Source organism: Hevea brasiliensis, chromosome 4 (genome assembly GCF_030052815.1).
Source record: "Hevea brasiliensis isolate MT/VB/25A 57/8 chromosome 4, ASM3005281v1, whole genome shotgun sequence".
Taxonomy (NCBI): domain Eukaryota; kingdom Viridiplantae; phylum Streptophyta; class Magnoliopsida; order Malpighiales; family Euphorbiaceae; genus Hevea; species Hevea brasiliensis.
In genome coordinates, this window is record NC_079496.1 from 3356324 (window position 1) to 3382072 (window position 25749).

General features: G+C 35.2%; 3 protein-coding genes and 1 pseudogene across 4 annotated transcripts; 1 reads left to right on the plus strand and 3 right to left on the minus strand.

Moving 5' to 3' along the window:
- The first annotated feature begins 2061 nt into the window (after window positions 1-2061).
- Window positions 2062-11204, plus strand: LOC110640844 (mediator of RNA polymerase II transcription subunit 33A). The gene is made up of 12 exons (XM_058145043.1): window positions 2062-2681; window positions 3705-3815; window positions 4431-4778; window positions 5073-5392; window positions 5487-5578; window positions 5963-6323; window positions 6487-6697; window positions 7355-7469; window positions 7682-7843; window positions 8386-9049; window positions 9342-9548; window positions 9906-11204. Exons 1-12 carry the CDS (start codon window positions 2407-2409, stop codon window positions 11015-11017), a joined length of 3978 nt encoding a protein of 1325 aa, XP_058001026.1. The 5' UTR covers window positions 2062-2406; the 3' UTR covers window positions 11018-11204.
- A 205-nt stretch (window positions 11205-11409) lies between these two features.
- On the minus strand, window positions 11410-13772 carry LOC110640838 (pentatricopeptide repeat-containing protein At5g19020, mitochondrial-like; annotated as a pseudogene).
- A 1378-nt stretch (window positions 13773-15150) lies between these two features.
- LOC110644805 (uncharacterized protein At5g19025) lies at window positions 15151-19999 on the minus strand. 2 transcript variants are annotated; one of them, XM_021797750.2, is made up of 3 exons: window positions 18988-19999; window positions 16913-16971; window positions 15151-15495 (listed from the first exon to the last, which is right to left on the minus strand). In XM_021797750.2, exons 1-2 carry the CDS (start codon window positions 19641-19643, stop codon window positions 16935-16937), a joined length of 693 nt encoding a protein of 230 aa, XP_021653442.2. In that variant the 5' UTR covers window positions 19644-19999; the 3' UTR covers window positions 15151-15495; window positions 16913-16934. The 2 variants fall into 2 exon arrangements, with proteins under 2 accessions (XP_021653442.2, XP_021653441.2); XM_021797749.2 differs by lacking the exon at window positions 16913-16971 and having other exon boundaries at window positions 18988-19988.
- Window positions 20000-20206: 207 nt separating this feature from the next.
- Window positions 20207-24350, minus strand: LOC110644804 (uncharacterized). Its single transcript, XM_058145044.1, has 6 exons — window positions 24082-24350; window positions 23089-23325; window positions 22170-22281; window positions 21915-22089; window positions 21475-21718; window positions 20207-20710 (listed from the first exon to the last, which is right to left on the minus strand). Exons 1-6 carry the CDS (start codon window positions 24263-24265, stop codon window positions 20418-20420), a joined length of 1245 nt encoding a protein of 414 aa, XP_058001027.1. The 5' UTR covers window positions 24266-24350; the 3' UTR covers window positions 20207-20417.
- Between the last annotated feature and the right edge of the window lie 1399 nt (window positions 24351-25749).

Sequence of the window (25749 nt, forward strand, 5' to 3'; positions counted from 1 at the left end):
AAAAGAATGGTGACTTTGTGAGCAGAAGCGCCCCGATCACAGAGCATGTGGTGCTATGACCTTTTTGTTTTTTTTTTGGTGGGGGTAGCTGATGAAATAAATGGTTAATAGGTAGTGGACCCTGTCAAGGGCCGGTTTAGAATAGATATAAGATCGGGGTTTAAATTAGACTCTGGTTAAACTCATATTTGACTCAAATCATAAATAAATTAGAATTGAGCTGGATGGTACTAAACTGAATCGTTTTCTTATCCCACTGCGAGTGATTGGATCCATTCATGGAAGCTGCCTAACTTCCCCATCTTACCTCAATGCCAATACATTTAGCCCCAGGAATTCTAGCCTGATATTTGAGTGGCAAATGGTCCATTCCACTGCAGCAAAAGGCCAACTATTGTCCATTTTCTATTTATCAGAAACTAAAATATAATACCAATAAATTTAAATTTAGTGTTATTATAGTTATTTTCACACTGTAAAGTTATAAATTCAAGTTTCATTCTACTTAACTCAATTCAACTAAATTTTTATCCTAAAAATTTGGAGTTGACATAAATTCAAGTTTTATTAAAAAAAAAAAATTAGCACAATTTCCATGCCATAATAGCCGCAAATACTGGAACTACATGTAATTTACAAGCAATGTTGAGGCAAATTCAATTAGAAGATAGATTATGATTATGAAGGCAAGGGCTCTTTCTGTTTTCTCATAGCTTATAATATAGGCATTCTATTCCTTTTCTTTATTAATTCAGTGTCTACTATGTTGACTAAGGGAACCCACCAAACAAAACTTGTTTACTAATTAGATAACCTTACCAGCTTGGAGTTGGATGCACCAAATCTAAGGTGGTCATATGACTTTTTTCTTCCCATTTTTTTAAATGGTTTCATCATATTCTACATTATCAGCTCAATTATTCTTGCTTGCCTTGGCCGTCTTGGTTCAGTTTGGTGGAGGCATCTTCGTCTGACAATGAAAGGGTTTATATAAAAAATCTTAATTAAATTTAATTAATTGCTTTACAAGTGTAGGACTAGGAATCATAAACAAGTGCTTAAAAAATTGCATCCATTAATGACTTTATCGGCCTCATCTAAGACCTTGTTAACCCACTTAATTAATCACCTCTAATCAGATCATACCAACTTGGATCCTTTCATAGTGTGTAGTTATATAGGTGATTAATCTATTTCACCAACCTCACGTTCTTGATTATGTGTGGTGTTATCATGCATCAGTCTTCATGCAGTGGAATTGGCTTTCAAGTTTTGTACCCTTGTTTTTTGCCAACCAGAGCATAGATTTGTGGGACATATTAATTAAATTATGATAAAAGTCCAAAATTATCAGCTTAATCATCTAATCACCACCATGATTCAAGCATAAGAAAGAGCAGCCTCCACTTGTACTTACTGCCAAACTGAGCCCTCAATTAAAAAAAAGTGGAGAGAGGACAATCTTCTCCATAACCTTTGTGTCTAACCAACCCTTGTGATGTGATCAGATCACCCCTTGTCAGCATCTCCACCTACCCCTACCCACTCTATTTTTCCTTTCCAGACCCCTTTTCCATCAAATATAATACAGTACTAGATTTGGCTTACCTCATTTAAAAAGTCATATGCCAAGTATTCATTTCTCAATCTTTTTACTAAAAAAATTTTAATTTTTTTAAATTTTAGTGATCAACGTATTAGTGGAAAGTTTTGGATTTAAGCATTTGATTGCAAATTATTATCTCTATTTTCAACGCTAATACAACTTTTCTAATTATCATTAACAAAGTTTTACTTTGTAATTATCGAGTTAACTCACATGTTACATTACATTATATGAAAAATCATATTATTTTAGCATCATTAATTTGGAAGTATGATTATTTTATATATTTTTTAATTCATTTAATTTTAATTAGAGATTAAATTAGACATTTTACTGTTTGACGATTTTAAGGATAGTTGAAGTAAAATTCATTGGTGAGTTTGATTGCATTATGAATAATGCAAAATTTAGACATAAATATCATTAAAAAACAAATATCTTGAAAATGGAAGATCCATTAGTAAAATGACCAATTTGCCGCCATGGTTTCAACTGAAAGGTGAAAAGCAGTTTGTTTTAGATCATGTGAGGCTCCTCTTATGAGGCTCTCTTTCTACCATTGAAATTACAAATTCAGTTGTTTGCTTTTCAGCTCTTTTGCATATTTGGTGCCCAAAAAATTCATATTATGTTCCCAGTACTACCCCTCACTCTCCTTCATTTCTCCATTTTTTTAACCCATTGTGTACTTTTAAAGTCATAGAACAACCCCCATTTCAAGGCCACCCCACTCTGTTCTGTTCCATACCACTCCCAGTTTCTGTCTTAACTGAAACAAACGCTTGATATCTAGGCCAGAAATGGCCGTTTCCATTGAAAACAGCGTCTGGGATTGTGTTATACAGATAACCAAGGTGGCCCAAGAAAAGGGCAGTGATCCTTTGCTCTGGGCTCTGCAGTTGCCATCAAATTTAAGCTCCAATGGAATCCTTTTACCCTCTCCGGAGCTCGCAGAGGTGTTGGTGTCTTACATTTGTTGGGATAATAATGTGCCCATTCTCTGGAAGTTTCTGGAGAAGGCCTTGGTGTTGAAGATTTTGCCTCCTTTGATGGTTCTTGCTCTTCTTTCTGACAGGTTGGTTTTTTTGGTATTCCTTTTGATGCCTTCAAGATTATTACTTTGGTGGGTTTGCTTTTCTTGGTTCTTTGTTGATTAAGTGCAGATCAAGTTCGTAATTTTGGTACTTTTTAGCTTTTCTTTTTTCTTATGATTTTTAGCTGGACTTGTATCTGAAAAGTGAAACTTTTAGCTAATCCAGATTGTTGTGTTAAGCACCAATGAGCAGCTTAGAGTCAATGTTCTTTTATTTACCTTTTACCATTTTTACGAATGGAACAAAAAAAAAAAAGGCGTTGCTTTTGTGTAGGTTACCGAATACATATCAGCATTGGGTCATGTAGCTTTCTCCATTGACGATTGCGTTGTTTTTTCCTGCTTGTAAATTATATTAAGTTTGACGTTTGTTTGTCTTGTCAATTCTCTATTTGTTTATCCTCATAAGTCACAGAAAAATTGAAGGAATTGAAACAGGAAGATGGAGTTTTTGGTCTAGTACTTTTTTACAATATTTGGTTGCCAGAAGTCAACCCAACTAAGTCAAGAATCATTAGGCTTGTTCACTGGACTCTCTCTCTCTCTCTCTCTCGCTCTCCCCTCCCTTTTTATTTGATTTGTAAACGGAGGAATTTGATATCACAAATTGAAAGATTTTGATTTTATTGTCCTAAATGTCCTTGAGCCAAATTGCGGTGTTATTTTCTTGCAGATTTGTTTGTGCTATACTTTTCATTTCTATGCTCACAATGTATATTTTCTTTCATCTATCTGCCACATTGCATGTTATTCCTCTGATTTAGGACTGACAAACAATTACAATCTTTCTTTCAATATTTCACTGTTACGTAGTCATTTGTTTATTCTTTGACTGGAAAGTGCTACATAACTTGAATTAGTATTTGTAGGTTTCATTTTGGAATCCCCTGGATCCTGTTAAATTACTGAGTTGTTTTATGAGATTTCAGGGCTTTATTTTCTGCTTAGGAAAATTGATAGTATGCAATCTCATGCTGGCATTCCTGATAATATTTCTTTCCACAGGGTCATACCATGTCGGCGTTCCCAACCGGCGGCGTATAGGCTTTTTATGGAACTTCTTAAGAGACATGCATTTTCGCTGAAAAGTCAAACTAATGCTCCACATTATTTAAAGTGAGTTCTAAATTTTTCCTGGTGTGCTATAGGAGACTGCAGACTCATTTATGCTTTGCTTGCTTTGTTCTGTTAGTACTGTTCAGATTCTACTTAATTGCTTTAAAGCCCACAATGAACAGCTAGTGAATTACATTGTTTTCACCTTTTGAATATATTATTAAGTCTAGAGAATGAAGAATTCTTGTTTATGCTTCATGCTTCATGAAGCTGTGGTTTGCATAAAAATTAGAAAATAGCTTACAAATGAAAATATGTCCAAACTTCAAAGAAGAGAGTATTGAAAATTCCCAAGGTAGCATAAACTAAGATGCTTGCTTACTCTTGACAATATTGCTTGTTGCATGCCACAGTTACTTTTGAGTTCCATATTTTATCACAAGTGCAATATGTTCAATTGAAAAAGTTTTTGCATTCTAGATTCACATATCAAGAAAATTGTGTTCAGTTGGTTGAAATTGTTTTTTGTATATTGTAGTTGCACTATTATTGCCAAATGCTAAACTGGATGCTGGTTCTAACTAAGATTAAAGTGACCATTGTTTTTATTTATTTATTTATTTTATTAGGATTAGTTTTCACGTTTTATTATTTTTCTCCGTCTTCTTTATACAGGGTCATGAAATCGATAGATGCTGTTCTCCATTTATCCCAGAATTTTGGTCTGCAAGCTAGTGATCCTGGGATTCTCATGGTTGAGTTTATCTATTCAATTGTGTGGCTGTTGTTAGATGCATCATTGGATGATGAAGGGTTGCTGGAACTTACCCCAGAGAAGAAGTCCGGATGGGCAACAAAACTTCAAGAAATGGAAATAGATGGTCATGAAAATTATGATGAGAAGAGGGCTGAACATCATGAGAAATTACAAAAACTAAATACAGAAATGGCTATTGAGATAATTGGTCTATTTCTAAAAAATAAATTGACTTCAAGGATTCTTTATTTGGCGCGACAGAATTTGTATGTATATTTTTACCCTGTAACAATTGCTTCTTGAAAATTGTACATTCAACTGTAATTGGCTTCCAGATAAAGCACACTGAATGATAAATCTACTTTTCATGTTTGTTCTTACCTGACATTGGATTGCAAGTGTTTTTTATTGACCTTAAACAGATTCCCCTAATTCTATGGTTGTAAAGTCTAATAAACCATAGTCATAATGTTGCTTCATGAGTACTGTAATTGATTTACTGTTTGCACCTTGTTTCAAATTTGAAATTTTCCTCTTACACTGTCTTGCTGCTTTTTTAGGCCCACACATTGGGTAAGATTCATTCAACGATTACGACTTCTTGGAGCAAATTCATCAGCATTAAGAAATTCAAAAACTTTAACTTCTGAGGATCTTCTGCAGTTGACTTCAGAAAATCATTTAGTATTGACTCAAGAATCAAAAACAAGCTCACTACAAAAGTTTCATGCAGTTATGGGTTTAGGATCTTTAGTGTCTTCTGCAGGTCTTTGTCATGGAGCTAGTCGTTCTGCTTTTTGGCTTCCTCTTGATCTTGCGTTAGAAGATGCCATGGATGGGTATCAGGTTAATGCAACAAGTGCCATTGAAATCATAACTGGTAAAGCTAAGTTTCCCTTTATCCTCAAGATATTCTTTTCATTGGAATGTAATGTAATTTCAGTTCTTCAAAATAAATATTTCATGTTTTGCAGGTTTAACTAAAACCCTTCAAGCAATAAACAGCACCACATGGCATGACACCTTTTTAGGTCTTTGGATTGCCGCTCTCCGTCTCGTTCAAAGGGTTAGAATTTGTTATGTTTTAACTTAAAAATTCTCATTGTCTAGTACTTTAAAAGGAATGAAATAGGCACAAGCACACACATAATTTTGAGAACCAAGGAAATATTTTTAGGAACTTAAAAGTATACGATGTTTATTATAGCATTCAAGTTGGAATTCCTTGAGTCCTTGTATGTTATGTGGTCTCAAATTGTTTTTTTTTTTTTTTTTTTTTTTTGGGTGGCTTTGCTTGGTTGAATGCCTTTGTAGTTGAATTCAGTATCTGTTCAACTAGAGGCTTCATAGTTGTTATGTGGAAAAAATTAATATTATTTCTTAGGTTTTCAAGAGCATCTTATTCAATTCAAGAACTTATTTCTGTAGCTCATTTATAGTTAATTTTCAGGAAAGGGATCCTATTGAGGGCCCTATTCCTCGCCTGGACACTTGCTTATGCATATTACTATCCATCATACCTCTTGTGGTTGCTGATCTTATTGAGGAAGAGGAAAATGTGCCTGTTGATGAATCAGATTGGGGTTCCACAAATCAATGGAAGGATAAAAAGGTTCCTGGAAAGTGCCACAATGATTTGGTCTCCAGCTTACAGTTACTGGGTGATTACCAAGGCTTGCTGAGTCCACCTCAATCTGTTGTTTCAGCAGCCAACCAAGCTGCTGCGAAAGCCATGTTGTTCATTTCAGGAATCAATGTTGGGAGTGCAAACTTCGAGTGTATCAACATGAATGACATGCCAATCAATTGTTGTAAGTTATTTCCAGTTCTCATTCATCATGATGGATTTTGCAAAGAAAAAAAAACTTCAATTTGATTTTATATTTTTTGAGTCTGCTTTTGTGCTCCATGAACGCGAAGTTTTTCAACATTCTTGTGACGTTTCTTAGTATAGCTGTATGCTAATTCTTTCAGCTGGAAACATGCGCCATCTGATCATTGAAGCTTGTATTGCCAGACATCTATTGGACACATCAGCGTATTTCTGGCCAGGGTATGTGAATGGATGCATCAACCAGATAACTCATAGTGTGCCAGCCCAGGTGCCTGGTTGGTCATCCCTCATGAAGGGGGCCCCACTTACCCCAGTAATGATCAGTGCCCTGGTTTCAATTCCTGCCTCAAGGTAGTTATGTAGTTAATTAATCTACCCTATATTTTGGTTGGTTAAACTTTATTTCCTCAAAGATATGTTTTTGTTTCTATGGGATCATTCCTATTTTAAGGTGGTCCTGTGGCAACAAAGTTCTCATTAACTTTTGCTATGTCCTTCAAGATTTAGTTTCAGATGGCAACTTTGTATTACTATTTTTATGCTCTTCAATTTTATTCTGGAACATGTTTTTTTTTCAAAGCTTTCTAATAGTTGGGACGGTAGTATTGTTTCACCATTTCAATATGATAGAAGGCCTTAGCAACGTTGGTGAATTCAAAATCCTAAGCTTGCAAACAACATGCTCAATTCAAAATTCAGGCAGGACATTCCACTTATGAAATCGATTGATAAATATCTACTATAAAAAAAGCTTGTGACAGAATTGATTATTCTTTTGGTTGTTAATGTTCCAATGCCTTTAAGTTTATGATCACTGGCTGCAACATACAGAAACCCAAGGGTGTTGTCTGCCTTAATAAATATTAGTTGTCATCTAATTTCTTTGATTTTGGCCTGGTCTTCAGTTTTTCCTTTTTCTTTCCTGAAGTCAGGTATATCAGATGCTCTTTTTTGTAAACTAACCAAGGGTAAAGCAACTGAATTTTAAGCTCATGGATTTGATGGAAGTTTAGCAGAGCTTGAGAAAGTATATGAGCTTGCTGTCCACGGGTTGGATGATGAGAAGATATCTGCTGCTACAATTCTTTGTGGGGCTTCTCTTCTTCGTGGTTGGAACATACAGGTAATGAGGTAGATATTTTCAACAGAATGGATACTTTTGAATCCAGTTGCTTTACTATGCAAGGCAATACTTTTTTGCACTGGAAAATAATTTTGTAATGAACGGTTTTGCAGTTTTGCTCTCAAAATTTTTCTTTAAATTTATTATATTTTGGGGGATGAAAGTTGAAAAATCAACTATTATAAATATTTTAACATCTAAATTTTTTGCAGGAACATGCTGTTCATTTCATTACTAGATTATTGTCTCCTTCAGTTCCTGTGGATTATTCTGGGATTGACAGCCATTTGATAAGCTATGCTCCAATCCTCAATGTTCTTATCGTTGGACTAGCTTCTGTTGATTGTGTTCAGATATTCTCACTACATGGCTTGGTATGATTCCCTTTTACTTATCCAAACATCTTCAGCACTTCAGGTAGAAATTATTTTGCTGTAAGAGGAAGGTTAAAGATCATTAGTTGAAGATATGACATGAAACATGAAAGCTTATGCTTTGATGAGAGTCTTACTGTTAAAAGGAATTAAGACGAGAATATGTTGGCCCATTTTCTTACAATACAGCTTTATTTTATCAATTAGCTCAAGCAACTTCCTTGGTTCTGAATGGAGCATACTGATGAAATTGAAAAAAAGGTTGGATTCATACTTCATAGTGAAAAAGCAGCAATTGATAGTGTAACAACCTGTGCTGTCAAGACTGGTATACTTATTCAAGAATTAAACATCAAATGATTTTGGCTGGGTCTTGGACCAAATTAAGGTCCTTATCTTTTGTGTTATGTAGGACCTTATTGTTTCTATCTTTTGTGTTGTTTGTTAAATGGGTTTTCGTTTCAGGGAGGGGGTTTATTAGTAAATGGGACATTGATTTCATCCATAACTAATTCTTTTTTTTTAATTACTTTTCTTGCCAGGTTCCGCAACTTGCATGCTCATTGATGCCAATATGTGAGGTTTTTGGGTCGTGTGTGCCAGATGTCTCTTGGAATCTGCCCACAGGGGAAGAAATCTCTGCCCATGCTGTGTTTTCAAATGCATTTGCCCTTCTTTTGAAGCTATGGAGGTTTAATCATCCTCCTCTTGAACATGGAGTCGGAGATGTACCCACAGTGGGATCCCAGCTAACTCCAGAATACCTCCTATCAGTCCGAAACTCCCACTTAGTCTCTTCTGGAAATGCCCACAAGGATCGAAACAAAAGGAGACTCTCTGCAGTTGCAACTTCAGCATCTCTACAACCAATATTTATGGACTCATTTCCAAAATTGAAAGTCTGGTATCGGCAGCATAAAAAATGCATAGCTTCTACCCTCTCTGGTCTTGTTTCTGGAACTCCTGTTCATCAGATTGTCAATGTGCTTCTTAACATGATGTTCAGAAATATTAATAAAGGAAGCCAAAGCCAATCTTTAACTATTACTTCTGGAAGTAGTTGTTCATCTGGATCAGTAAATAAGGATTCTTCTCTAAGGCCTAAATTGCCTGCCTGGGATATCTTGGAGGCTGTTCCTTTTGTGGTTGATGCAGCATTGACAGCATGTGCTCATGGAAGGCTTTCTCCACGTGAATTGGCTACAGGTCAGTCTGGTGTGTCTCTCTGATTTCATCTTTGTAGACTGGCTTATTTGGACAAACTGACAATTTGTAGACCTGCTATTCTGAAAAGCTATGCCTAACAATCTGATGACTTTTGGCAATACTGCCCTATGTTGTTGACGGTAGCTTGTAGTTTAGATTTTATGAATGACCATTATTTGTGTATCTACTTTTGTTTGTTGATAAATCCCCCAGTCATGGTGAAAGTAAGCTACTGTTTCTTATAGCTCTTGTGAACTGTGCTATTATAACCTGAAATTTTTTGAACTCACAGGGCTTAAAGATTTAGCTGACTTTCTTCCTGCATCTTTGGCAACCATTGTGAGCTACTTCTCAGCTGAAGTAAGTCGAGGCGTTTGGAAGCCAGTATATATGAATGGTACAGATTGGCCAAGTCCTGCAGCAAATTTGTCCAATGTTGAGGAAAAGATCAAGAAAATCTTGGCTGCTACCGGTGTTGATATCCCAAGCCTTGCTGCAGGTATCATTTTGCTGCCATTACATTATTTTGAATAGTTTGCATGTCCAGAAAAATGAAATGAAAGGGTGGGGCCAAGACACAACTGTCTACAGGGGCTTATCTGGCATATACAAATAGTTCAAAGTAGTGATGTCCAGAGTTAGAAGCAACATATTTCTAGTCATAATCATGATTTACATAGTTATTTAAACTTTTTTCTGGAATCAACTCATGCTCCTTTACTTCCCACTTTATATGGTCACAGTTGGTATATAAATTATTATTGGAAATGAAAATGACATCTTAAAATCTCTCATGTTTTATTCATATACAATAGGTTTCTTTGATAATTTCACTAAGGCATCATTTCCACAACAGGGAGCTCTCCAGACACACTTCCTTTGCCTCTGGCTGCTTTTGTGAGCCTCACCATAACTTATAAAATTGACAAAACCTCAGAACGATTTCTCAATTTGGCTGGTCCAGCACTGGAGTCGCTTGCAGCAGGTTGCCCTTGGCCTTGCATGCCAATTGTGGCTTCATTATGGACCCAAAAGGCAAAGCGCTGGTTTGACTTTCTTGTGTTTTCTGCATCTCGTACTGTCTTCCTCAACAACAGTGATGCAGTATTTCAGCTTCTTAAAAGCTGCTTCACTGCTACACTCGGTGTTGGTCCCACAGCTATCTCAAGCAATGGTGGTGTCGGAGCACTTCTTGGCCATGGATTTGGTTCTCATTTTCATGGTGGGATTTCTCCTGTTGCCCCTGGAATTCTTTATTTGCGTGTTCACCGATCCATTAGAGAAATTGTGTTCATTACCGAAGAAATTATCTCTCTCATATTGCATTCAGTGAGAGAAATAGCTTGCAGTGGACTTGCTAGAGAAAAATCACAGAACTTAAAGAGAACAAAGAATGGACTGAGATGTGGACAGGTTTCCCTCACTGCAGCAATGACTTGGGTGAAACTCGCTGCTTCTCTGGGAGCTTCTTTAGTATGGTTATCTGGTGGTGTAGGTTTGGTTCAGTCATTGTTCAAAGAAACTTTGCCTTCTTGGTTTATTGCTGTTCACATGTGTGACCAGGAAGAAGGACCTGAAGGGATGGTTGCCATGCTTCAGGGATATGCGCTTGCTTATTTTGCTGTACTTTGTGGAACTTTTGCTTGGGGAGTTGACTCATCATCATCAGCATCGAAGTGGCGTCCTAAAGTCCTTGCTGCACACATGGAATTTCTAGCAAGCGCACTTGATGGAAGGATATCACTTGGTTGTGACTGGGCAACTTGGAGTTCATATATTACGGGGTTTGTGAGCCTAATGGTAGGTTGCACACCTTCTTGGGTGCTGGAGGTGGATGCAGATGTTCTGAAGAGACTAAGCAAGGGGTTGAGGCAGTGGAAGGAGGAGGAGCTTGCCCTGGCTTTGCTGGGAATTGGAGGTGTTGAGACAATGGGTGCAGCCGCTGAACTGATAATTGAGGAACAATGATTTCCAATTCTTTCTCCAATTCCATTTTTAACTTGTCTAGGTTAGCAGTTTTACTACATGTAGCTGTAAATTAGCTTGCTGGAATTTTGTGCAGTAACAAACTTTTATAATTGTAGTCCGTACAAATGTAAGATTTTGACCTCTTCGTAAAGAGGGGCTTGTTATGCAACAAAAGGTCTTTAAGCCATGAAGCCTGAAATCCGGCAGGAAGAATAAATTGAATCACGTACATAGAAAAGAGCTGGACATCTAGAAGGGTACTTCAGGTGTATAAAATTGATCTAATTGCGTCTCTACAACGCTCGCACACGCACTTAAGTTTATTAATTTAACGGGTTTAGTATCCTATACTATCAATATTGCGCGCAAGATCAAAAGCCAGAGGGAAGGGGTGCAATAACAAAGCCTGTTTTGTAGATTGAAAAGAATAACATATTAATAAAATCATGATAGTAGCTCTGTTGACCTTCAGATTAACATTGGATTCCCTTCATTAACCCCACCTAGAAATAATTCAATTGCAGTTTTGTGCAAATCTCACACTGGTTAAATTAAGAAAAAGAGAAGTAAAAAACTAACTTCTTCAAGATGATGTACAATTTCATGTTGTCATACCATGTTAGAAATATGTTGCTCTAGCATGTTAGAATAATAGCTAGAAGCTGTCATCTATAAGTTGTTATGGTAAAAAAGAATGCAGTCTTCATCCAAAACTAGATTGAAACATTCATGTTCACAAGGATTCCTTTTCTTATCATGTAACACCACTATAACCTGGCAACCTCTGCATTTTATGAATTTGGATAGCTCTTCTTACTAAAAATGCATCCTCCCACTTCCCTGCATCTGCATATATGCTGGATAAAAGAACTCTGCTTGCCCCATGAGATGGTTCCAATCTTGCCAAAATTTCAGCAGCCCTTTCTCCCACATCCACATTCCCATGAGTTCTGCATGCTGCTAACAATGTGCCCCATATCACAACATCTGCCCTCACGGGCATGCTCCTTATCATTTCCTCAGCTTCTTCCAGACGCCCTGCTCTACCCAAGAGATCCACCATACAACCATACTGCTTGATATCCGGATTGATATTATGTACACTCTTCATGCTCGTAAAATATCTTTTCCCCTAGCTCTACGAACCCAGCATGGCAACATGCACTGAGGACTCCAATGAATGTGATTGCATGAAGCTTGATATGGCGCCTTTCCAAGTCTGAAAGTATTTGAAGAGACAACTTTGCATGTCCATGCATGGCCAACCCACATATAATTGCATTCCATGGAAAAACGGTAGATGCAGAATCTCTGACTTCGTAGAACACCTCTAAGGCAGTGTTGATGCTCCCACATTTGGCATACATGTCAATTATTGCAGCACTTAAATTGTCACTAATAGGGATGGAGTTACCACGCACATATTCATGGGCCCATCTTCTTTCTTTTAATGTGCCTAAAGTAGCAATTGCAGAAAGAACAGTCACCATTGTTACTTCATTCAGTTGGATCCCACTAGCTACCATCCCATGGAATAGTTCCAATGCCAAATTAGGTTGCTCGTTCTGTGTGTAACCAGACATTATTGTGCTCCATGAAAAAACATCTCTCTCAGGCATCTCATTGAACAATTGCCTCGCTTGATCAATCATTCTATTCTGTATAAATCCTGAAATGAGAGCATTCCAAGAAGCAATACTACCGATTCCAATTGCAAACAAGCCTCACTGAGCATGCCACAAGCTGCATAAAAAAGGGTAACAGTTGCCTGTATAAAATCATAACAGTCAAAACCCATCTTCACAATAGTACTGCGTAATTGCTGACCTTTGACAATCGCCATTGTTCTTCCACATGCAGAAATCAAATCGACCATCATAGCATCATTAGGTCCCAACCCTGTAGATGTTATCAATCGATACACCATGAAAGCTTCACTTAAATTCCCTACTCGAACATAACCATCAATTATAATACCCCACGAAACCACATCTTTATATGGGATCCTCTGAAACACCTCTTTAGCCAAATCAATAAACCCGGCTTTTGAATAAGCATTTAACATTACACTCCATGAAACCATATTCATCTCAGGCATCTCATCAAACAAAGCTCTCGCTTCAACTAAACTTGAACAAACACAATACATATGCAACAAATTGGTTGAAATAAGAACAAACCCATCAAACAACATCTTGATCACCAATCCATGAAGCGTTCTACAAACCCAAATCCCACCTAGATGTGAAAAAGCGGAGAACAAAGTTGCCAAAGTCACTTCATTAGGAACAACACCCACATTTCTCATCTGCTTATAAAGCTCAATCGCGTCAATCCAGCAATCATTTTGGACAAATCCCATGATCATAGTAGTGTACGACACACAACCTTTTGTAGGCATTACCTCAAACAACTTGCGGGAATCACCTAATTTTCCAGATTTCACATACCCAGCAATCATTATATTACAGGGCACAGGATCCGAACTGGCAGATAATTCAAACAAGGAATTAGCATCAGCTAAAAACCGACATTTTGCGTACATGTTAATCGAGCTGTTGCGGATGAAAGCGTTTGAATCAAGGCCGGATTTCAAAACAAGGCAGTGGATTTGTTGGCCTTGAAAGATAGACAAATGAGTCGAGCAAGATTTTAGAGCCGAAACCAAAACAAGCTCGTAATTGGGATCTTTCCGGTATGGTGTGGGATTGACGAAAGCAATGAGATGGAGAAGAGGGTTTTCTTGTTGCTGGGAAAATTAGGGGGTTTGGAGAGTTTAGGTAGATACCCATTTGAGAATGGACGCTGGTGAGACAAAAGGAGAAGAGATGAGAAAGCGGAAAAGATGTTTGGGTTTGGAAGACGAGATTATGAGACGAGACCATGAGAACAGAGATTCCAAACGGAATTTTTAAAGGATTTTGGAGGGAAACTACACGGGGTGATAGGACCATGGAAAAATAAGCCCTATCAAAATCACCGTTTTTAATGATTATTATTATTAGTATATAATAATGTATATATAATAATAATAAATATAATAAAGTTGCTTAAAAAAAAATACATATATATATATATATATATATATATATATATATATATATAAAATAAAGTTTTTCCTAAGAAAATAAATAAATATAACAAAGGAGGTTAATGTTGTTTTGCCTATGACTTTTTATATTATTGCCACTTCCTATAATAAGAGAATCACATCAAATATTTAACAATAAAATTATTTTTTTTACTTTTTCAACATTATCTACTATAAAAAAATTTAAATTTAATTTATTATAATAAAAAATTTATGATAATAATTATAACTTAATTAATATTAAAAAAACTAATAATCATAATCACATAGTATATAAATCAATGTCAAATATTAAAAATAATATATAATGTCCAACTAAGATTTTTTTCTCAGATTTATCAAATAATGTTTTAATAACTAAAATATTAGAAGAAAAAGAAGAACAATTATCTTATTTTTATTTTTTACTTTTATCTTTAATTATATTTATTTTTTTTATTTGTTTTCTTTATATTTAAATGAATACCTTTTACAAATATTTCTTAAAGCATATTAAATAAATTAAATATAAATATAGGAAATAGATTTTATTGGTATCTTATATTTATTTTTTATTTTTATTTTTAATTATGTTTTTTTAATTTATTTTCTTTATATTTAAATGATTACTTTTTACAAATATTTCTTAAAGCATATTAAGTAAATTTTTTTTAACAGTAAAAGCACATTAAGTAAATTAAATATAAAGATAGGAACCACCACATATCCGTAATATATCCAACCTAAACAATCATATACCAGACAACTGCAACTTATCATCACATGCTAAATCCCCAGGTGTATCCAAGACCAAGACTACTACTACAAAGGCTCTTCCTATCCTGAGTAAATATCCCAAACTATACCCACACCCCCATCCCCAAAAATAAAACAAAAAGGAATTGCTTTTTTTTTTTTTTGCCAATTATGAGTGCCATCAGTCAGGATCATTAAGGCATTAAAGAAACCCACATTTTTAGAAAAGAAAGTTAATCCCACGTACATCAGGGTATAAAAATAAAGGATGAAACAAACAAGAGCACGACTAATAACAAATCCAATATTTAAGCAAACAAATATCTATTTGGCATATGTAATATTTATTTATTTATTCCCATTAAACTTGTATATTCTTCCAGAAATGAGATGAAGTCACTATTGAGTTTGGTATATTCTTTTAGAGACAAGAACTTTCTCCCAAGGAAATGCAGATACAGAAACTTCCAGACCATGGGATTAGAAAATTTGTTCTGATGAAGAGTACACCCCTTCTAGAGAAGAAGAGAGAAGTCAAATCTGGAAGGTGAACTAGATAGTAAATAGGAGAAACATATAAATAGATCCTTGACAATGAAACCATCACAATCAGCGATGATCTCCTCCATTAACAGCCACATTAGCCAAAGCCCTGCAAGTGCCACAAGATTTGAGAATTATTGTCACAGCAACAAAATACAATGTTAGTACTCTTAAAAGCAGTATAAACAACCAATAATTTTTCATGTAATCAAATAGAAAGTTCCCTAATTCTTGAATATGAAATAGGCTCAGATAACAATTTTTAAAAGGTAGAAGACCCAAAAAAATTTTCTAAAAGCAATTGCAGAAAACTTCCCAAGTCACTTTTTCCTCGGATAAATTTTGACAATTGTTCCTGAACTTATCTAGTTGTAACATTACAGTCCCTCAACTTAAAAATGTAACATAAAATCTAATCAACTTTCAAATTTTGCACAGTAAAATCCCTCTAACCTCTAATTACTAGTTTTTCAGTTAGACGCTGATCTGAACAATTCCAACATGGAGCTTAGTCAATATTTCTCTTTTCTCTCTCAAGCCATGTGTAAATTGAATCATTTTTCTCTCTATAGACAGAATAATTTTTCATGCATAAAGAGAATAATTTTACACCTTGTATAAGAGAGAAGAGAGAAATGTTGACTAAGTGTCATGTGAGAGTTATTTACATCCGTTTTTAACTGAAAAATCAGTAGTTGAAAGTCAAAAGGATTTTACTGCATAAAATTTGAAAGTTTAGGGGATTTTATGTTATATTTTAAAGTTAAAGGACTGTAGTGTTACAAATATATAAGTTCAAGGACAGTTATTGAAATTTATCCCTTTTTCCTCTGGTCCAGGAGAATGCTGAATAGTGAATACCTCTTTCAGCATCTAACTTGCCCATTAAGTTTCACCTTAAAAATATACAAGTTTGACAATAAGGATGCACCTATAAAACTTACTAATTTCAGGCAGTGAGAATAAAGTAAAAGCAGAATATAAATGTCTAATTAGACGCCACCGTTAAACTAGGATTTGAATATTTATCAAAGGTTGTAAAGGAAGTTCATTTATAATGAAAAGTTAGAAAGCCATTTGCTCATAAATGTCTAGACGAAGCCATTAGTCTAGGAAGTGAATACCTACCAAACAGAAGTGCTGAAGGAAACTTGTTTATTGAAGGTAACAAAGTGAGAGAAAATAATTACCAGATAACTAATACAACATGAATAAGGACTAAATAAAAAGTGCAAGATAACTAAAAGTTTCATCTCAATTAAAGTACATAACGGTTTAAGCATATAATCATGCAAGATGAAAGAGAGTGTCTTCAAACTAGCAATAAACTACTAATTAATTAATTAACACCATATGAAAAGTGAGAAAAATACGCCATTACGTTAAAATAAGGAGCATAACCTATGGTGAGGACTGTGACTTTAATTTTAAACACTTCCACTATCTGAATTGGGCAAACAGCCCACTATTCTCAATGAATATCAAGCACAAGATTGATTCTGTTTAATGTGTAAAATGCAATATACCTTTCCAGCAGGCGAGCTTGTTCTAAATTTTGCACGTTATTGTTGTTCTCGAACAGTCACTAATAAGAACATTTAATTTGTCAATATTGTTGGCTTTTATCCCTTATGCATACATTGTTTTTCATATTACCATGCAATTTTCCATTTTGAGAAAGAGAAGAATGAAAAAAAAAATCCCCATAACAGGTATGTTAAATGCACAATTTACAAGTTAAATAAGTCCAGATACAAATATCTACACACCTCCTAAACATATCCCCATCAGCACATATTCACAGACATGCACAAAAACATGTGCGCCATCTATGACCATCAACTGGTGTTAAATGATTTGAAAATTAAAAATAAAGTAAAATTTTTTACTTCCAGCAAGTCTCTTTTTATCAGGTCATTATGCCACAATTCCTCATACATTCTTGCAAATCCAAGACAAGTGCATGCACGCGTGCACGCGCACACACACACACACACACACAGAGACCACAGGCAAGTAAGAAAAATGCAAAAATCAATCCTAATAAAACAATTCAAGAAAGCATGCACATTCCACATGTCCCCTGGGCTGACTATGATGTAGAATAAAGAAGAACAAGGATAAAGAAAGGAACAAATCCTTAGGATAAAGAGAACTAATTCTCGATAATTTTATTATCTCAATAATAATCATGATCAAAAGCTATTGAATAATAGAAAATTAGCACAATCTATAGAGCTTACAACCCTCATCAATTTAGGAATAGAAACCCAATAAACTCTAATTAGGAATACTAAACAAGATAAACTTGAAAATAATATGCCTAATAATAATAAAATTCCTAAAGAATAAAAACCCTTTAAATTTCCTAATTTTATAATAATTAAAATTTCTAAATAAAACACTAAGCTTCTTATACTGCATCAGAATAATTGTAGGTTTTTGTCCTGTTAGTGTTCGTATTTGAATCACTCTCTGGAACTAAACTTTCTATGTCATTTAAGCATAGCTGCCATCCTCATGAATAAACAAAGAAGTTCATCTGCAGTCCAGTTAAGGTGAAATAACAAGCTCCAAGTTCAAAAGTCCATTCTTGTGTTATCAACATCTGAACTTTGACTGTTAATTACAAATAATCACAATTAGTGGAGTCCACCCAATTTCAACCAATATATCATTGCTTGTCCACAACTCCACTGTATGTTCAAATTTTCTTTTCAAGGTCCCTCTCAAAACAATGAATAAAATTCAATTAGCATTAGGGCTGCCTTCCTACAAGAATTTAAATATATGGCCACTAGTGCGCAGTTTGGCATACCATAGGATCAAGTGGCCTCTTGAATCATTGAAAAGAGGGAAAGCCACAATCAAAACAACAAAATACAAAAATAATGGAAACAACTGCAAACATCTTTCCTATGCGTCATTGAACAAGAAGATGAATAGCAAATCACATAATCATCTCAACAGTGACAAACATGAAGAAAGCAATATTTTACAAGTTCAATGGATTATATGTTTTACAAAATTTAATATGCACATATGTATATGCTTTTGCACGCAATTACAAAATAAACCAAATCACCGAATAAAAATGCTTCGCTAAGCAACACTATCTCCAGCAGCCAAGATTTTAGAATGGTATAGTTCACAGAAACTTCAAAACTGGCACAGGATTTCACAACACGTAGTTTTCAGAACTTGTTTGGCCAAAAAATTATTCAGCAAGCTAGTATTGAATGCAACTGCGAAAATTATCACATAGAAGGCTAGATGATGAGGAAAAGGAAAATAACAGCACGTTCAAACACAAAACATTGCTTCCATTCCAAGCTCATTATACAGAAAATAACTTCAACCTGAAACTAAAATCCTCACCGCAGCAAACCCAAATGAAAAAGCGATGCATGCATCTAATAATACACACTAGCAAATTAAGACATCAATGGAATTACAAACAGAAAACAAGAAGGATTAAAAAAAACACAAAAAAAAAAAAAAAAACAAAGACCAACTGATTTCCGCAAAATTCAAATCCAATTCAATCGATCAAAGATACCAAAAACAGAAGGAGAAAAAGGAAGTGGGGAGTCAAACTCACTTTTTATGGCGCCGACCCTTCTTTAGACCCCAGCCCTCCAATTTAGCGATAGGACATCCACACCTCGCTCGGAAAAGCAAAACAGCCCTCCCATTAGGTGGAGCCATCTTCCGCAATTCAGCTCGCAGACACTCATAATCAGGATTCCCTTCACTCCCACCTTTCCATGGCAACTTATCTATCTCCTTAGCCCCACTGGATTTCACACGATCCTCCGTCTGCAACTGCAAATCGAACTCCATCGCCTTCTTCAACCCCTTGCATCCAGACTTCTCGCACTTGCGAGATCTGGGCCCGCAGCAGAACTCAACAAAAAGGATAGAAAGGAGGAACAGCGCCAAAAAGCCGCAAATGTAGGGTACGGGAGGGATATGGACGGAAAGATGGGGGGAAGAGTGAGAGAGGATAATGGAAAGGGAGCGAAAGATATAGGAAAAGTAAGAAGTTAAGAGGAAAATCCCAGAGAAAAGAACCAGAATCAGAATTAGAATGTCGAGGGTGGCAGATGGAGAGTGTTTACACAGAAGGGAAGAAGAAGAAGAAGAAGAAGAAGAGGGAGTTGAATTAGGGTTAGGGTTTGATGAGGAAGAAGAAGAGAATTTGAGGGGTTTTGAGGAGGAAGAGGGAGAGGGCATGGTGAAAAGGAGTAGGTGCATGTTAAACAGAGAAATCACAATATCGGGAACGGGTTTTTCCTTTTACAATATATACACGCGTCTCATTTTTCTCTGGCAGCTCGGTCGTGGTGAGCGAAGGCGCTACACAACGCGCGGCCGGCGAGAGTGGGAGGTTTTGCTTGAAACAATTAAATACTTATTTTTTTATGTGCTAAACAAAGAAATATTCTTTTCTTCAGTTACATTGTTACGTATACGAAAAATTGGGAAAATAATATCTTTTGAAAATAAAGAAATGGATTACCATAAATCAAATGAATCTATAATTCTAGAACATTTCAATTTTATGATTAAGATTAAAATTTGTTAATTGATAATAAAATGAATAACCGATAAAATATTATATAAATCATTAATTAGAAAATCATATAAAAATATTTAAATTAAAAATTAAAAATATATTTTTTAAAAAAAATACCATCCTAAATATTATTTTATTATTTTAAAATTTATATAATTAAAATATGTTAAATTTAATTTAAATTAATTTTTAATACTCTTTAATTTATATATTTAAAAATATACTTTTCTTAACATCAGTGTCAAACAATAAGATTACAAATATTTGTAATAAACAAACAAATAAATTCAGTTCATATCATACAACGGCTACTACTAGTTTTTTTTTTTTTTAATTATTTACATATAATTTGTTCAAATCCGTACCTCCAAACAACCTAAAGAGAGCGCACGGGCATGCAACAACTCCGGAAACAGTTTGAGGACATTGGAAATATGAAGTCATAAAGAATACTAGAAGAACTCACGATCAGGGAAAAGCAATGGGGCTAAAAGGGTCCACACATAGAGTGCAGCAGTGACCCATTCAGTGCATATCCGAACCCAAACTGACATCCACCCCACGTCAATCAGGTCAGAGCTTTCGGATGAGTTCGTCCATCCCGAAAGAAGCATTGCTGAGTACATGCTGGCCAAGGCAAATACCAGGTGGAAGAATGTATACGAATAACTAACAGGCTGCGCTTCTTTTTCCTTCTTTTCTTTTCCTTCTTCCAACTCTTCTTCGAGAAGAGGTTTCTTTGCAGCTGCAACACAAGAATTAGAAACATTTAGAATGTCAAGCTTAATGTTCTGCATTTAGTGACGAACACTAGCTTTGCAGATACAGGAACATATCCCGTCAACTTGGTCAGAGACAGACTACATTTGGAGACATCTCTGGAGCGGTTAGAGAAATCAAAAGCTCATTGCTTCCTCACCATATCAAACTCCAAATTTTGAAGTGATTGAAAGCCAAAAAGTGGCTCTCGTTTCTGTGACTAATAAATTTCCAGCAAACATATGCTGTGCAAGATGACTCATATATCACCAATTTAGGGTAGGTAGGTAATCCACGGGGCAAGAAAGGGAACCACTGTGAAAAGTGGAAACCCATCTTGTTTACCATTTTCAAGCATCCTTCCATATACCTGTTCAGAGATGTACTGCAACAAAAGCAATATCAACAACGAATGTAGTAGTAGTAAGTCATCATTATATTCAAGTGTCATGTTTTGGGGAACTGAGCAAAATTATGGAAGCCTGTATATCAAAGACCATTAAGACCTTACCGTTGCATGTTTCATTTGTTAGGAAACATGAAGAAAGAATTTGATAGTCAGACAGCATATATAAATAATGGTGACAACTGATAAGATGTCTAGTTGTTTGATCAAGGACTCAGACTTCCATTTAATAATGATCGAAGAAGGAAAACGCTTTTTTTTGGGTTCATTTTGCCCTCATCATAATACATAAAAAGGAAAAAGGCTAGATCTTGGATTTTTTTTTTCGCATTTATGAAGATCACCTGATGACTTAGGTGAAGATGGTGGTGATAGAAATGTTGTTGAAGAACCAGCACGAACAGCAGAGTATAGGACTGAGAGAACTGTCGTAAGCATCCCAAGCACAAGTGTACTTGTGGAGACTGCTTTTGTTTTGTTGTGAAGACCATTGCACACATAGTCACGTGGTTCACTGGAGAGACCCGTGTAGCAAACATAAGCACAATACACCGAAATCACTGAAGCAGGCAAGAGGCTTCCATTAACCTATTTGAAATTCCCATTCACAATCACACAGTAAGTCATGAAACTATCACTTAATAAATGTAAATAAATAAATAAAAAGAAATGCTTCATATAATCATGTAAATTTATATTTTATGCTCATAAGATCACACTACTATTTGTATATGCTATGCTTAATGAAAAAGCAATGAATAGAAGAACGCAATCTTATCATTACCGTGGGATGTAATGCGATTATAGCAAAAGCAAATGCAATGATCATGGTCATGACAATGAAGAAGACATTGAGGCCACAGTCATGCCCTGATGGGTTGAACCATAAAAACAAAATGCCAGAAAATGTGAACGCTGCAAGGTAGCACGCAACTGATACAACAAGTAAAGCAATATACCTAAAATCAAGCAATTCAAAGGTTAGAAATCAAACAATAGTGATAAAAGGAAAGCTTAAGGGAAGTGAACTTGAGCCGACCATTTCCGTTCATCTTTCTCAACCGATGCATCATTCCATGAGTGTGTAAAGTCTAGCAATATAACCACTTGAACCAACAAAAATAGCCCTGCTCCAAATTTTGATATAGTTCCTGCAAGTAATTTTTTGTTTATGTAGGTCAACTATGATATTTGGCATCAAATATCAGGAAAAAATTGAGTCTTAAGTCATTACAAAATTGGTCTAAAAAAAGATAACATCATAGGCCAATAGAAGTATCATTGCAGAAGAAAAGGGAAGTAAAAGAGTAAAAGATTGTATAGTTTCTTAAGCAATGCTTGTTTCCCTTGTTCTCATTCAAATGTAATAAAATATAACCTATGAAATATCCCTATAGGACCTCCAATGGTTGATGGATCCAGGAAACCCAATATGTTCGTAATGAAAGTTGCACAGGCCACAAAGATTAGTTTTTCATCAATGGAAAAGTCCTTTTTTTAAAAAAAAAAATGAAAGTAAGTCATTCAAACAAAAATTCTTGTTCAAATTTAGTATTCTGGGGCCATTTACAGCAATTCATTCAGATTGTTTAATAAAAATTGGCCAAAATCAGCCCAAAAAACAAACAGTATCCTTATTTATGCGTAAAGTTACATCAATTCAAGGAACACAGATTCCTGTACTAGGCCTGCCTGGTTAAGCAACTACATATGATTGCCAATGAAAGTAATTCGTTTGCATGTATATTCTGGTTCAACTTGGGTATTCTGAACCACTTACTGCAACCCATTCAGATTTTTAATAAGAATTGGCCAGAATCAGCCCAACAAATAAACAGTATCCTTACTTAAGCGAACAGTTATGTCAATTTAAGGATCACAGATTCCTGTACTAGGCCTGGTTAAGCAACTTAATATGACGATTGCTCTAAATCAATATTCCAAGAAGCTTAACTAACCATAGATTGAGATAATGACGTTGGGCATGAAAAACATGAGGACAACCAGTAAAAGCCAGATCACCATCTTTGCAATCCATCCACCATGGTGCCAAGAGTCACGTCTATCATTTTGGTCTTTCACGCCAATCATTATTAGAGCAAATATTGCGAAAAATAAGAAATTGCCCAAGCTCACGCGAAGTACTGCCTGTATTTGATACCATTCCTTTGAGTGAGCATCAGAAGATTTTATCCCTGCAAACATATATGAAATGAGATTCTTCTAACTGAACAATAAGTTTCATTTCACTAATTCAACACTGGAAAATATTTGATCAATTATCAGCTGAAAATACAAATTGATTAAATATCTATTTTGACAATGTCAAATTGCTAAACCTTCAACAATCATATATTCTCATTTTTACGCTTTATAACCACATTGCTGCTAAACAATCCAACAATCAAAATTGCAAAACTAGCCGAATATTAATCAATACTTTTTTTTTAAGTTATGATCAAACTTGAACAAGAACCAATTTGAAGCGCATGATAAAACAATTTAGGTAGCTAGTGGACACCGACCACAAAATTTAAAAGCCATAAGAACTGATAGAACCAGAATACCATGAAGATTAGAGGAAAAACCAAAGAAGCTCAAAACCCGAGAATGAATAAAAAGGAATGGGAAAACAACGAAATGCGACACCTTTAATAATTAAAGCTAAACAAAAAAAATAAAAAAACGTCTTGATTGTAAACAATCCCAATCAGCTTAAACAAACAAACCCAATTTACATCTTCAACGATTTCGAATGATCAAAATTGTCAGACATTTGTTGCAACAAGCATTCAGTACTCATAATACCTAAATAAAAATTTGCATGAGGATTTTTTTTTAATGAAATTACCAAAATCCACAAACATTTAGGGCTAAAAGAATCAAAATTTGACGCAGAAAAGGGAAATTGAAATAAAAAAATAAAGATGAAAATGAAGAATGGGACTCACAAGGGAGTTTCTCCAAGAGCGGAGCAGCAACTTCTCTGAAAATCCAAGAAACGATCAGAGAAAGACCAAAGAGACCACAGTAAGCGAGTCTTGCGGATTTCCTGGATACACCCGAGGCCACTGATGTGCAGAGGCCACAGGTCATAGTTGCACAGCATGAGGCGAAGCAGGCCAGGCACGACATCTCTTCTTCAACCTCTCTCTAGTCTCTACCCAGTGGAAGAACCTAGTAACTGAAGACTGGTGGCTAAGGAAACGTTTTTGTGCGTATTTGGCATAATTTTGAAAATTTCGTGCTTTGGGTTGGGATTTGGTAACTATTTGTGATTTGACCCCTAAATTATTTGATTATACCTTTTCCCCCCTTAGTAACTTGTAATTGCAATGAGCACTCGATAGGCCCAATTGGTGCGTTACTCTTGTTTAGAACTTGTAAGCCCAGTTGGCAAGTGTTCATTTCTAGCTGTTCTATTTCTGTGTGTTTTGCATGAAAAGTCTAAAAAAAGAAAAAAAATTAAATTAAATTAAATTAATTATTTAATTGAAAAATTAATTTATTTATTAATAATTTCAAATAATAGAATTCAAGTAAATTCATGTTATTTAAAATTTACTTCAAACACATTAATTTTATTACAAAATAATTTAAATTAAATTTTTTTAAAATAATTTAGTATTATCCAGTTGAATGGATGCATAAGTACATAACACAAAGATCCTCTGGAAAATAACCCAATTAGGTGCAAGACAAAGATAATAGCTGTATGGAAGTCAACTGGCATAGTTTAATTTGTTTGATTTTCACAAGTGAAAATGCCTTTCTTTCACTATCTCTTGCTTTATTTCCATCAAGATTCTTGCCTGCAATATGATCTAGCTAGCTACCAAAACCAGTAGCTACGTTATATATATATGAAGAGAGAGAGAGGTGGGGGGTGTAATTATTATTGTATATATATGAGTTATTTCCATGATGTTTCTTAAGGGAATGTTTGTGATTGTAGTGTTTCAGTTAGTCACATCCTGAAATTGCATATAGATAAAAAAAATAATTAAAAAAAAATCCACAATTATTGTACTTTCGAAGCTCCCAAAACCAGCTGTTGCAACTAATCAAACACTCCCCCACCTGCTTGGAGTTTTCTCCTTTACTTTTCTTAGCTCAATAAAAGCATGACATTCCAATAGTTGATTTTATCTGTCTCCAAGCTTTTGTTACTTTAGGAGACTGTCACTTGCATTTGCATGCCAAAATAACAATGTGTTTGATCTGCATTTAACTAGTCTCAATTTTGTCTCTCATTTGGGACCAAAACAGTTCCCTTCCATCAGATTGGCCATATCATTATCTGGAAAATTAAAATGTAAAAAAAAATTTCCAACTCATATCAATCAATCCTTACAGGTCCACCCTTTGGATTTATACGTTTATCAAAGATCTTATCCTTGATACTGCTTGCTTAGAGATAAGGATTAGGACCTTCCATTGCAATGCTTTAGTATGGCACCAGGACATGATTGAACATGTGGACTATGACCCTAGATTAATATCTTCCTGTGAAGACATTAATGGCAACAGAACAATCTCTGTAATGCTTCCTGTATACCTACCATTTCACAGTTAGTATGAGTTAGGCGATTGATAAAATAATATTGGGTTATCCATGG

Bases quoted from the DNA above. Each gene is read 5' to 3' on its own strand.
- LOC110640844 (XM_058145043.1), top strand. From the start codon at position 2,407: ATGGCCGTTTCCATTGAAAACAGCGTCTGGGATTGTGTTATACAGATA. The intron at 4,779-5,072 runs GTATGTATATTT...CTGCTTTTTTAG, and splicing joins TATTTGGCGCGACAGAATTT to GCCCACACATTGGGTAAGAT. The intron at 5,579-5,962 runs GTTAGAATTTGT...GTTAATTTTCAG, and splicing joins CTCTCCGTCTCGTTCAAAGG to GAAAGGGATCCTATTGAGGG.
- LOC110644805 (XM_021797749.2), bottom strand. From the start codon at position 19,643: ATGCACCTACTCCTTTTCACCATGCCCTCTCCCTCTTCCTCCTCAAAA. The intron at 15,496-18,987 runs GTGAGTTTGACT...TGGCACTTGCAG, and splicing joins AAGGGTCGGCGCCATAAAAA to GGCTTTGGCTAATGTGGCTG.
- LOC110644804 (XM_058145044.1), bottom strand. From the start codon at position 24,265: ATGTCGTGCCTGGCCTGCTTCGCCTCATGCTGTGCAACTATGACCTGT. The intron at 22,282-23,088 runs GTTAGTTAAGCT...AATTACTTGCAG, and splicing joins CGTCATTATCTCAATCTATG to GAACTATATCAAAATTTGGA. The intron at 20,711-21,474 runs GTGATCTTCATA...CTTGTGTTGCAG, and splicing joins ATCTTCACCTAAGTCATCAG to CTGCAAAGAAACCTCTTCTC.